The 13,906-nt window shown below is 45.2% G+C and overlaps 1 protein-coding gene across 3 annotated transcripts; it reads left to right on the forward strand.

Annotated features, from left to right (window-relative positions):
• Nucleotides 1–539: 539 nt before the first annotated feature.
• Nucleotides 540–13,906, forward strand: LOC121585006 (ankyrin repeat and LEM domain-containing protein 2-like). Of its 3 annotated transcripts, none has more exons than XM_041901306.2 (13): nucleotides 540–617; nucleotides 2,457–2,995; nucleotides 7,949–8,143; nucleotides 8,348–8,541; nucleotides 8,741–8,929; nucleotides 10,244–10,366; nucleotides 10,471–10,534; nucleotides 10,619–10,800; nucleotides 10,935–11,041; nucleotides 11,227–11,417; nucleotides 11,620–12,502; nucleotides 12,592–12,723; nucleotides 12,915–13,906. In XM_041901306.2, exons 2-13 carry the CDS (start codon nucleotides 2,473–2,475, stop codon nucleotides 13,126–13,128), a joined length of 2,997 nt encoding a protein of 998 aa, XP_041757240.1. In that variant the 5' UTR covers nucleotides 540–617; nucleotides 2,457–2,472; the 3' UTR covers nucleotides 13,129–13,906. The 3 variants fall into 3 exon arrangements, with proteins under 3 accessions (XP_041757240.1, XP_041757242.1, XP_041757241.1); XM_041901307.2 differs by lacking the exon at nucleotides 540–617 and adding an exon at nucleotides 1,452–1,742; XM_041901308.2 differs by lacking the exon at nucleotides 2,457–2,995 and having other exon boundaries at nucleotides 553–617.

The raw sequence follows: 13,906 nt of genomic DNA on the forward strand, positions 1-13,906 counted from the left end.
AGGTAAAATAAAATAAAAAATTAAAGGCAAAGGGGTGGCTATTTGAAGAATCTCAAATATAAAATATATGTTGATTTGTTTAACACTTTTTGGGTTACTACATGATTCCATGTGTTATTTCATAGTTTTGATATCTTCATTATTATTCTACAAGGTAGAAAATAGTAAAAAATAAATAAAAATAAAATAGGTGTGTTCAAACTTTTGACTGGTACTGTATATAATTGTATTTCTCATAAAGTTGAACTATTCGTCAATGCTCATCCATTTTCTTATTTCATACACTAACATTTGATAGTTATACGGGCTGTAGGACTTATAATTGATTAAATTACCTTTAATTAGTAAATTAATTGATCCCATGCTTCATTTTTTTTTTTTCGAAACTAGCTTTTCCATAGATATCTTTTATATTTGGAGATACATATCCAATTTGTTAATAGGATATCGTTTTTTTATGATTGATTATGACTGGCTGGCTGGCTAGCATGGCTCACTTCAGAGTACAGTTTCAATTTCGATCAGGCATTATGTTAGTCAAAACCTTGGTCCTTTGTCGTCACATTTTGAAACCGCCGCGGTGAGGACAGGACTCGGCAGGAGGAAAGCAAGGAGGTGTACGTTGATTATGTTGTCATTTTCAAGTCCAAACTTACCAGTTGTTGCATTAACAAAATATATCCATGTGTTATCCAACCTGTTTACTCAATCTACATTTGGCACAGCTAACTGTTGTTGGTTGTACAGTAACTAGCGTACGTCTACCGAGTTAGCTACTTAGTCATACACTGCTAGCTAAATTAGGTAGCTAACTGGTGGTGTTTTTCTGAAGGATCAAAGTGATTTTAATGTTGTGAAGGTATACTTTTCTCCGCGTAGCCAAAAGTGACCAATGTTGTATAGGGGAAGTGTGTTGCTTGCTAGCTTTTAGGCTAAACCTCCGGTGTAGCTAGCTAGCAAGTAAACTCTTAGCTAATTTAGTCAGCTAACAATTGTGAGATGAATCCAACTTGCTAGAACCCAATTATAGATGGGTGTTATAGATAGGTGCCCATTGTCTCTTGATTATTGCCTTTCGAGATTCATCGCTTGCACAGTGAACGGTTTCTAGCAACATCACCATTACTAGCTTGGTTTGGACTGATAACTAGGCTAGCTAGTGTAGGAGTGTTTTGCACCGGCTGAAAGTTTATTCCATTCGATTTGGAACCGCGCTGCCTCCCGGGCGTGAGCCAGGTGCCAGCTCTGTCCGACGGTGAAGTCGGCTCAAAACAAAATATACTTAATTAAGCACGTGTAGTAATGTGAGTAGGATTCTGTTTTCACATGCAAAAGTGATTGCTTTTGATTAAAACGCTTTATCTGCCTTCCCAATGAAAACTTGTTTGAAAATGCAAACATTTATTTTATGGATAAGAGATGTTCTATGTTTATGAACGATGCACCTTGTTGACAACATGAGCGAGCGGCCCAGATTACTGTTCGATTTGAGACTGGCTCTCCTCCCTCCCCTTTTCGCCCGATGAAGTTACGGGCCATAGCTGGTATAGCCCGGGCCAGAATAATCAAACCCCCCCCACTGGCATGAGCGGTGCCTTGGAAGTGAGCATGCGCACAATGTCTTGTAAACAATGAGACGATTCCAGACGGTCTTGAGCATTGTCTGTTTCAACAGTTTCTTTGCTGCTGAATATTAAAATATATTTCAGGTCATGAACGAAAAGCAATTAAGATGATGTATGGTAAGTAGGGATATACATTTGGCATCTGATGTAATCAAGTCTGTGTTAAAATAGATTATATCAGTAAAATTACCATGAAGACATGAGGTATCAAATTGTTAATGCACGAAAATAGATAACAGGAATGGCACTTGGGCGTGACACCATGCGATTGAATCGATTAAGATTCTAAATATTCCCACGCCTCCTCCGAAATCGGTGATGTTTAAAAACATCGAACACAAAGGGGTTTAAAATGTGATTTATTCCATCCAAACCTATATTTACCCCCCCCCCCCCCCGCAAAGCTTTCGAATCGCCGGTTCCGTTCATTATGGCTTGCATGTTTGTGAAGCTGCTTAAAAACCAAGCGTCACGTAGGCGGGCTGCAGTGGGGTTAGGGTTTATTTTAGGGGTTTTTCATATCCATGAGAAATAATTTATTCCAGTCTTTGAAACAGTTACAGCTACCCCTTTTTGTCCTTTGATGGCAGAGCCATACTTATGGGCTGTCTAGTAGGGGATCAGGGTGAATAGGGTGCACTTGTTATCAATAAGCTCAAAAGGGGTCTGTTCAGTTTTTTTCATTCTTCTTAAATACATTTAAAATCTATTTCCTTGCCATGCAAAGATTAAGAAGTAGCCTTAGGCACATTAATCATTGTATTATACTGTTAGTGTCAATATCATTACACAGCAGTTTGAATATCAAATCCCCCCCCACCCTCCATGCAGGTTGCCAAGCTGAAGCATGGAGGCGGTTCTGAGCAGGCTGAGAGGGCTGAGTGCAGACGAGCTGCGAGAGGAATTCACCAGGGCCGACCTCAAGTGCGGCCCAATCACGGCTACCACCCGCGCCATCTTCGAGAGGAAGTTGGCCCGCGTCCTGGCAGAAGCCGAGGGCAGCAGCAGCGCCACAGAGACGGACAGTAGCAGTAATGCCACCACTGCAGGCCCAGGCAGCAGTGCAATGGCCGCCAGTGCAGCAGAGCAGGCCAAACCGGTGCCATCATGTGCCACAACATCAGCACCCACTGGCACTGACTCTCTTAAGGCTGTCAGTGATGAGGTGGACTTTGGTTACGGAATGGGGCTCAATCCCCCAGAGGAAGAGGAACTTGGCCTGACAGTAATGTCAAGGACCCCTTGTAATATCCGTGTGGAAGACCCTGGCTCTCAGTCTAAAGCAAAGACTCCTTCAAAGACAGCACAAATGTCACCAACGTTGTTCTATGGAGTGTGTCCGTTGTGGGAAGATGTCTTGGCTACAAATGGTAAGACGCAGTTTTTTCACTGGGACGGATGTAAAATATCCGGGTGATTCCTCACGAAACTAGAACAAAAGAAGACCATGATTTTTATTTTATTTTACTACATTTAATCCATTGAAGGGACCTTTTGGAAGAAGGATTGTTGACTTATATTTGACATGTGTCGTAAAGCATAATTGAGAAATAATTAATTTAAATTAGAATATTTGTGACATTTTGGCCTTACCCAGACCTCCTTTTAGACTATATTATTTAATCTGTAGGTGCTACAAAGCAAACGTTGGTGTTGTGTCATACAGTGCATTTGAAAGTATTCAGACCCCATGACCTTTTCCACATTTTGTTACGTTAGTCTTATTCTAAAATTGATTAAATTGTTCCCCCCCCCCCTCAATCTACACACAATACCCCGTAATGACAAAGCAAAAACTGAAATATTTTACATTTTACATTTACGTCATTTAGCAGGCGCTCTTATCCAGAGCGACTTACAAATAGGTCCATTCACCTTATAGCCAGTGGGACACACAATTTTTTTGGGGGTAGAAGGATGACTTTATCCTATCCCAGGTATTCCTTAAAGAGGTGGGGTTTCAAATGTCTCCGGAAGGTGGTGAGTGACTCCGCTGTCCTGGCGTCGTGAGGGAGCTTTTTCCACCATTGGGGTGCCAGAGCAGCGAACAGTTTTGACTGGGCTGAGCGGGAACTATGCTTCCACAGAGGTAGGGGAACCAGCAGGCCAGAGGTGGATGAACGCAATGCCCTCGTTTGGGTGTAGGGACTGATCAGAGCCTGAAGGTACGGAGGTGCCGTTCCCCTCACAGCTCCGTAGGCAAGCACCATGGTCTTGTAGCAGATGCGAGCTTCAACTGGAAGCCAGTGGAGTGTGCGGAGGAGCGGGGTGACGTGAGAGAACTTGGGAAGGTTGAACACCAGACGGGCTGCGGCATTCTGGATGAGTTGTAGGGGTTTAATGGCACAGGCAGGGAGCCCAGCCAACAGCGAGTTGCAGTAATCCAGACGGGAGATGACAAGTGCCTGGATTAGGACCTGTGCCGCTTCCTGTGTAAGGCAGGGTCGTACTCTCCGAATGTTGTAGAGCATGAACCTACAGGATCGGGTCACCGCCTTGATGTTAGCGGAGAAACGACAGGGTGTTGTCCAGGGTCACGCCAAGGCTCTTCGCACTATGGGAGGAGGACACAACGGAGTTGTCAACCGTGATGGCGAGATCATGGAACAGGCAGTCCTTCCCCGGGAGGAAGAGCAGCTCCGTCTTGCCAAGGTTCAGCTTGAGGTGGTGATCTGTCATCCATACTGATATGTCTGCCAGACATGCAGAGATGCGATTCGCCACCTGGTTATCAGAAGGGGGAAAGGAGAAGATTAGTTGTGTGTCGTCAGCGTAGCAATGATAGGAGAGGCCATGTGAGGATATGACAGAGCCAAGTGACTTGGTGTATAGCGAGAATAGGAGAGGGCCTAGAACTGAGCCCTGGGGGACACCAGTGGTGAGAGCACGTGGTGCGGAGACAGCTTCTCGCCACGCCACTTGGTAGGAGCGACCGGTCGGGTAGGACGCAATCCAAGAGTGAGCCGCGCCGGAGATGCCCAGCTCGGAGAGGGTGGAGAGGAGGATCTGATGGTTCACAGTATCAAAGGCAGCAGACAGGTCTAGAAGGACAAGAGCAGAGGAGAGAGAGTTAGCTTTAGCAGTGCGGAGAGCCTCCGTGACACAGAGAAGAGCAGTCTCAGTTGAATGACCAGTCTTGAAACCTGACTGGTTTGGATCAAGAAGGTCATTCTGAGAGAGATAGCAAGAGAGTTGGCTAAAGACGGCACACTCAATAGTTTTGGAGAGAAAAGAGAGAAGGGATACTGGTCTGTAGTTGTTGACATCAGAGGGATCGAGTGTTGGTTTTTTGAGAAGGAGTGCAACTCTCGCTCTCTTGAAGACGGAAGGGACATAGCCAGCGGTCAAGGATGAGTTGATCAGCGAGGTGAGGTAAGGGAGAAGGTCTCCGGAGATGGTCTGGAGAAGAGAGGAGGGGATAGGGTCAAGCGGGCAGGTTGACATTAACGTAAGTATTCAGACCCTTTACTCAGTACTTTGTTGAAGCACCTTTGGCAGCGATTACAGCCTCAAGACTTCTTGGGTATGATTCTACAAGCTTGGCACACCTGTATTTGTGGAGTTTCTCCCATTCTTCTCTGCAGATCCTCTCAAGCTCTGTCAGGTTGGATTGGGAGCGTCGCTGCACAGCTATTTTCAGGTCTCACCAGAGATGTTGGAGCGGGTTCAAGTCCGGGATCTGGCTGGGCCACTCAAGGACATTCAGAGAATTGTCCCGAAGCCACTCCTGCGTTGTCTTTGCTATGTGCTTAGGGTCGTTGTCCTGTTGGAAGGTGAACCTTCGCCCCAGTCTCAGGTCCTGAGTGCTCTGGAACAGATTTTTATCAAGGATCTCTCTGTACTTTGCTCTGTTAATCTTTCCCTCGATCCTGACTAGTCTCCCAGTCCCTGCCGCTGAAAAACATACCCACAGCATGATGCTGCCACCCATGCTTCGCCGTAGGGATTGTGCCAGGTTTCCTCCAGACGTGATGCTTGGCATTCAGGCCAAAGAGTTCAATTTTGGTTTCATCAGACCAGAGAATCTTGTTTCTCATGGTCTGAGTCCTTTAGGTGCCTTTTGGAAAACTCCAAGCGGGCTTTCATGTGCCTTTTACTGAGGAGTGGCTTCCGTCTGGCCACTCTACCATAAAGGCCTGATTGGTAGAGTGCTGCAGAGATGGTTGTCCTTCTGGACGGTTCTTCCATCTCCACAGAGGAACTCTAGGGCTCTGTCAGAGTGACCATTGAGTTCTTGGTCACCTCCCTGACCAAGGCCCTTCTTCCCCGATTGTTCAGTTTGGCCGGGCGGCCAGTCCAGGAAGAGAGTCTTGGTGGTTCCAAACTTCTTTCATTTAAGAATGATGGAGGCCACTGGGTTCTTGGGGACCTTCAATGCTGCAGACATTTTTTGATACCCTTCCCCACAATCCTGTCTCGGAGCTCTACGGACAATTCCTTCGACCTCGTGGCTTGGTTTTTGCTCTGACGTGCACTGTCAACTGTGGGGCCTTATATAGACAGGTGTGTGCCTTTCCAAATCATGTCCAATCAATTGAATTTACCGCAGGTGGACTCCAATCAAGTTTTAGAAACATCTCAAGGATGATCAATGGAAACAGGATGCACCTGAGCTCAATTTTGAGTCTCATAGCAAAGGGTCTGAATACTTATGTAAATAAGGTATATCTGTTTTTTATTTTTAATACATTTGCAAACCTTTCTAAACCTGTTTTCGCTTTGTTATTATGGGGTATTGTGTGTAGATTGATTAGAATTTTTATTTAATCAATTTTAGAATAAGGCTGTAATGTAACAATGTGGAGAACGTCAAGGGGTCTGAATACTTTCCGAATGCACTGTATGAAGCTGTACCACTTGCTCTGCTATGAGTAGTACTTTGATTTCAATTCTTAAAAATCTGACATTAATTGATCAATATAGAAAAATTATAAACATGCATATTTAAAATATACTTTTTTTGATTTGCCAATTTTTAAAATATATTGTTTAATATAATATACTCTACCGCAGGGCTGCCCAATTCCAGTCCTGGAGGGCCGAACACTTCTATTTTTGTTTCTACCTGGTAGTTAATTGCGCTCACCTCGTGTCCCAGGTATGAATTATTCCTTGATTAGGAGAGGATGAAACCCAGAAGTGTTTCAGTACTCCAGGACTGGAATTGGGCAGCCCTGCTACAGTCCAATGGCGGCGAGCTTTACACCACTCCAGCCGACGCTTGGCATTGCACATGGTGTTCCTAGGCTTGTGTGCGGCTACTCGGCCATGGAAACCCATTTCATGAAGCTCCTGACAAACAGTTATTGTGCTGATGTTGCTTCCAGAGGCAGTTTGGAACTCTGTAGTGAGTGTTGCAACTGAGGACATACAATTTTTACACCCTTCAGCACTTGGCGGACCCGTTCTGTGAGCTTGTGTGGCCTACCACTTCGCGGCTGAGTCGTTGTTGCTCCTAGACATTTCTACTTCACAATAACAGTGCTTACAGTTGACCGGGGCAGCTCTAGCAGGGCAGAAATTTGACTAACTGGTTTGTTGGAAAGGTGGCATCCTATGATGGTGCCACGTTGAAAGTCACTGAGCTCTTCAGTAAGGCTGTTCTACTGCCAATGTTTACCTATGGAGATTGCATGGCTGTGTGCTCGATTGTATACACCTGTCAGCAACGGGTGTGGCTGAAATAGCCAAATCCACTAATTTGAAGGGGAGTCCACGTACTTTTGTATATAAAGTGTATATGTCATGTATTTGTATCTGAAAGCATAATTATTATGCTTAAGATTCAAATGTATATCGACAATCCTTCCTCCAAAAGACCTATGAATAATCATCGTCTTTCTTTGTTCTAATTTTTGTGAGGAATCACCCATCCCTGAAATGTACTTTGGCCTGTTAATCAGTCAAAAGTTTATGTAATTATTTATTTTCACATGCAAAGGCAGAGAACTGTTGGAAAGCTAGCTATGTTGATACGAGAATGAACTTGACCCTGCATGCTGTCACACCACAGTCAAGGTCCAATTCAAACATTTTATGTTGCTGTGTTTGATTTGACATCATGCTCTTCAGGGGTTATTTTTGTTTTGACTTGAAGTCAGTGGTTGAGATCCATAGAACATCTGTCACCTTATGGCCTTCTGCATTAGCATGGCGACTCCATTTTTCTTAGCAGTAGTAAGACTTTGAGCTGCTTTGCTTGTGATGGCATATCTGACCATGATCGATTCTAAATCCAATTCTGGAATGTTTCTATTTGTAGGTAGACATCAGTAGCTATCTAAACATACATTTTCAATGTTTATTTGTTCTTCCTGTTCCAGAGAGGGCCCACGTGTATGGCGATAAGAAGGAGGCTCTTCAGGCTGTTAAGATGATGAAAGGAGCTCGCTTTAAAGCCTTCTCCAGTCGAGAGGATGCTGAGAAATTTGCCAAAGGGATCTGTGACTACTACCCCTCTCCCAGTAAATTTGCCCCCTGTGTCTCTCCTGTCAAACCAGGCCTGGTCTTCTGCAAGGGTGAGTGTTGGGCTGAGGACAATTTATTAGCTCGTACTTCTTTTAGAATTCCTAGAGAAATACACAAAGGCAGTGCTTTTCAAGGGTATTTGGATAGCATTTCATTTCTTGGACACGTCCAAATCTCAAACGAGTAAGCTGTTAATCGCATTCTGCTGATCTGTTTTAATCTGTTGTCTCCATCTCTCTGGTCTGTCGCTCTAGACAACATCCCTGTCATGGAGGTAGACACCGTCAACAGGGAGAGGGCCAACGGCTTCAAAAGCCCTCGCTGCCAGGATCTGACAGCCAAGCTAAGGAAGGCTGTGGAGAAGGGGGATGAGGTGGCCTTCAGTGAACTGGTCTGGAGCAACCCACGCTATCTCATCGGCTCTGGAGACAACCCCACCGTAGTGCAGGTGAGTCAGGGTGGAACAATAATCTATAGTGGATGTGCTCCATCTTAATATAGCCTATACTACTGCAGCAGATTGATATACTGTAATGATGAAGATTGATATGATGTGGTGTGGATGAAATCAATCGGTATGTAGTTTGCAGAAGAATTAATCCTAAAAGTTTTCCTCACACTAAATTAAATCCTCTGTGTGTTCCCAGGAGGGGTGTAGGTACAACGTGATGCACGTGGCAGCCAAGGAGAACGAGCCAGGGATTGCCCAGCTCCTGCTGGACACCCTGGAGAACCCTGACTTCATGAGGCTCATGTACCCTGATGACCTGGAGGCCATGCTGCAGAAACGCATCCGATACATCGTGGACCTGTACCTCAACACTCCAGACAAAGCTGTGAGTATACTTACGATACTGCTCTCTCCAGTGGTGTAGTGGTGCCTGGAGAAGTGGGTATACTCAAATTGTGCCCGGCGAAGGAAAGGCGACCTGTGTGAAATTTTTTTGGACAGTGACACTCTGTACTGTGCAAGTAGGCTAATAGTAGGACTGCTATTGAAATAGATAAATGAGGCTGTCAACTGAGTCAGAAATTCACAGGTTTCTGATTTTCCCCTTTTTGTGTGTAGTTAGGCCTACCTTTTAATTCAACTGTGTAAGCACATAGCAGAGTTTTTTTTTTTGGTTAGCGGTGTTTCTGTAGTGCACATGAGATGGAGTTTGCAAAACAAATAGCCACTGGATTGATGCAAATAATCATGATATCATTCTGCCAGGTAGGCATAGGCTACTTTGTAGCTAGTTAATGTTTAATTGAGAAGGTTTTGGGAAAGCCTTTCCATCTACCAGAAGATAGTTAGGCCTATCATTAGCGTCTATATTTTTCCTGTTTCTTAATTGTTTGAAACCTGGACTTTTTATTTCATATTATGAGGCTTGTCTTACCTTGCTTCAAGTAGCATTTAGCCAAAATCATCCCACCATAGAAATTATTATTTTATAAATACTTTCTCATATGTGCTCTTCTGTTCAATTGGTTTTCAAATCAACTTTCTTTCATTGTCTAGCAGCCAAAGGCATTATCTTAGTCAAATTAGCAGTCCATTATACAGTAGTTTCATCTTTTAGGTCTCTCTTTCTAAATCTCTTAGTGGATATTTCCATCTCTGTCCATGTGCGGTGCGCATTTTAGAACAGTGTTTTCTCGCAAATTGCATTTTGGGACATTTGCGGTGAGGCCTACCGCCGTGTGCACATTGCTGCGCTTAAAATGTGAAGAAATAATAGTTGATCAACATTTTAAGCTAAACATTCTGATCTGTTCTATCAGCCTTAATTGATACGGCGTATACCTCCACTACACTACTTTGATACGCATCGTGGGGATTAAGGAGGGAGTATACACAATGCCCACTAAAAGAAAGTGGGTATACAGCGTATACCTGCTTATACCCTCCACTACACCACCGGCTCTCTCCATATGTATCTTGCCTGTTGCCTTGTAGGTTTAACACTGAATAAGCCTTTTAGCCTATTCCCCTATGCAGATAAAATAATTGTAAAAACGGACTAATGAAGTGAACTCTTTGAAACTACTTTTTGAGTGCATGCCTATTCCATGTTTAGGTTTAGCTGTAACCGACTTGTGTGTTTTGGATTGAATTGCCTCTGTTTATGCTGTATGTGTTTAACTTTGGTTGTCTGTCCCAGGGCTTTGAGACACCACTCCACTTTGCCTGTAAGTTCGGGTGTCCAGAAGTGGTGAATGTCCTGTGTTCACATCCTGATACAGATAAAAACTGCAAGAACAAGTACGACCAGAAACCATCTGATGTGAGTTGCTCCAGATATATATAGATTTTTAAAACTAGCTACCGACTGCTGATTAGTCCACATTACTATTTGATTTTCATGAAATTCTTCTGTTTCCCTGACAGGTTATTTGTGAAAGAAAAAACAAAACCCAAGAGGTGAAACAGAAGATATGTGACTATTTGGAAGGTAAGTGCACTGCCTCCCAATCACAGGACTTATGTTTTCCTATTCTTACCTATTTACCCAATAACACCTTCTCTTCTGTCACAGATCGCTGTTATATACCCTTATTGAGGGCCACAGACAACTCATCCCAGCCTGTCATTGGTGCTCCCTGGTCACCTGAGCCATCAGAAACTCTTCCTCATTCGCTGGCTCCCAGGCTCACACGAAGTCCCATGGATCCAGTGATGGCAGTCAGGGCATTCGCTGGCCCACTCAGCCCATCTAAGGTCATTATCACATTGTTCTCTTTCACCTCACTCCTTTTATGTCTTCTTTTCACACCTTATTTCTTTATTTTCATGTGGGAAGCTGTTGTAGAAACACAGGATGTATGTAACATTAATTGGTGTCTTCCTTGCAGGCAGATGAGTTCCGCCGGGTGTGGAAGACCCCCCCCAGAGACGGGGCGGGGCACTTCCAGCACATCCTGAAGTCTGACCCTGACCGTGGAGCAGAGAGAGTGGGCAGGTTCGTCTACAAGTCCACAACGTTCAACAACCATGTTCTACTGTGTCTCCTTTACTTTACCAGTGCAGTCACTTTGACATTTGAATATCTTAGAACCCGAGCGAAAAAAGGAAGAATACATTTTTACACACACTACAATGTAGGCATGCTTCTCCAACCGCAGTGTATTATGTGTTCCCTTACAGAGTCCTTGCCAGGGAGCTGGGCCATCCCTGGGCTGAGTACTGGGACTTCCTGGACAGTTTCACAGACCTGTCGTCTGCAGACGGCCTCCGTAAGCTGGAGGAGTACCTCAACAAGAAGGACTTCAGTCAGCGTGCACACGAAGAGGCAGGGGAGAACGTAACCAGCAACCGCTTCAGAACCCCTTCCCCAGGTAATGTTATCCTCACCAGTTGCTCTTGATAAACTGTATAGCAGTGGTATTGAATTCCAATTATCAAGTTTGAGAAAGGAGAGGGATGAGATGCAGCCATCACAGTCTTGAATTGATGTTCCTATACTACTTTAGATTGACCAGTAAATGTATTTCTTGTAGCTTAACATGAACATTTTTCCCTCCTCTCTGCCATTCACAGTCAAGCCCAAAAAGTTCTGCAACTCCATCTCAGTGGGGGCCTTCCTGGATGAGGGTGATGACGTCAGCCTGGAGGAGTTAAAGAACCGTCAGAACGCGGCACTCACCAGCATCACCTCAGCGTGTTCTAAGGACAGTCTGGCGGGCGCCGTGGGTGGGCTGGGCCTCCGTGAGTTCCACATCCTGCCCGTTTCCCACCACGGCGCCGATGACCTCATCGAGACAGCTGCCGAGCGAGACCTTCTGAGCTCCTCCATGTCAGAGAGCCTCCTCTCGCCTGTCTGCAACAACGGCCTGTGTCCCTCCACGGGGGCAGAGAGGACTCACAATGGGGACAAGGGGTCCCCCCGCACCTCCTCGTCCCCCTCCTGCCTGCTATCGCCTATCTCCAACCTGATGGTGGAGTTTGAGAGGATGTCCCTGCAGGACGGGCTGGACGGCCTTACCAGGGACAGGGAGCGGAGGAGGAGCGGGGGACACAGGGAGGGACTCTCCCGGGACGAACTGGCATCCGGGGTGGGCCGCCTCACGCTGGGGGGTGACACCAATGAGGACTCTGTGTTTGAGAGGGGCTGTAGCTTGGAGCCTGGGGACAGGGAGAGGTGTGTGAGGGAGGGAGAGGTGGAAAACTGGGCCAGTGGTGGAAGCGGCAGCTCGGAGGAGTACTTCACGGCTGAGGAGAGCTTGGAGGCTCTGGGCCAGAGGACTAGGGGGCCAGGGACGGTGTCGGGGCGCACGCTCTGCGCCAGATCTAAGTCGTGGGATCACGGGGGGAGGGATCTGAGCAGCTCCGGATCATCCAGCTCCTATACGTCCCTGGACAACTCCCATGAGTTCCTAGCACGGACCCCACCTCACATCAGAAGAGGACTTTTCATTGAAGGGTGAGTGATGAGGATTACGGTGAAGATTCTGAGGTTTTTAATTAAACAACAGAAATGAAATCTGCCAACACTCTTGTTTTGTCTTTCAGCGATTCACCAACCAAGTTGGACAGAGAGGTCCTGTCAGCAATAGAAGCCATAGACATCGACCCCTCGAAGTTCCCCAGCATTCAGAAATGGAAAAGCACAATGCAGACATACACCTCTTCAGACATGCAAAGGTTGGTTTGACGATTCTTCACAGCAAAAACAAAAAATGCCTCCATGCACATGAACAGTTGTCATTGCCTGCAAGTTAACTTGTAAATATGGAAACACATTGACAAGTGCTTAAAATTTAAGTTGCTATCGTATGGAAACAACCAAATAAATGCGGACTCTAATTATGGTTTTGTTTCTGTTTGTCTTTCAGCTGGCCCAGCCCTGTGGTGGTAAAAAGCAGACCCAGGGTACATCAGGCCTCTCCCCTCACACACGGCTCTCCTGTCAGCAGTCAGGTGTCCCCTGCTGGTGGCCGCTTCAGTCCCGCCCGGCACACAGGCTCTCCAGACTTCCCCAGCCGCTACAGCCCTGCACACGCCAGCTACATCCAGCGCATTCGCCTCAGGCACATCAACGACCCCTAGCCAACTCCAAGCCTGACCCCTAACCCCACCTGGACAGAAACGATAGGCTACAACTCTGTCACCAAGGTGGTTAAATATGGCAGAGCTCAAAACCACCTACCTAACAAAATATGCACAAGTGTCTTGAAGATTTGTATTAATGGTGTATGGTTCTACTTCTATATATTGCATACATACGAGATTCTCAGTATGTTGGGTTGTGACGTACACTCAGACTTTTAAAAAAGAAACATGTTTCCTTCAGTCTGTACTACATACTGTATGAGTGTTGAATAGACATTAATTAATATTATTCATAGTAAGTGTGAAACACCTGTATCATAGCTGTCTACTTTGAATAACCGGTAATACAGCTGCACTCCCCAAAAGATTGAGTAGATGTTTGTTAAACCTCAGAATAGAATCCTCGATAGGATTCACTAACTGAAAATGTTTTTAAAAAGTAAAAAATATATATATTGTAGAGTTATTTATGGTATGTCAGACAGTAGCACAAAACCAACTGCCAGTTATTTAGTTTCTTCTCAGTTCAGGAATTGCCTTAATTTTCAGAAACGATGGACCAGTCAGTCTCCAATCAGAATTAGCCACATCCTGTACTGTTTGGTCAAAGTTGATGCATACTGACACACAACAGCATAGCAACCACCATCCTACTGCAGCTAACCCAACAAATGGCTGCAAAGCAAACATGGGGAAAATGATAATACACTTCCGAGTTTTTCCCATGTTTTTATTTTGTTATTTAATAAATTGAAACGTTTTCATTTTCCAGGTA

This window comes from Coregonus clupeaformis, chromosome 16 (assembly GCF_020615455.1).
Source record: "Coregonus clupeaformis isolate EN_2021a chromosome 16, ASM2061545v1, whole genome shotgun sequence".
Classification (NCBI taxonomy): domain Eukaryota; kingdom Metazoa; phylum Chordata; class Actinopteri; order Salmoniformes; family Salmonidae; genus Coregonus; species Coregonus clupeaformis.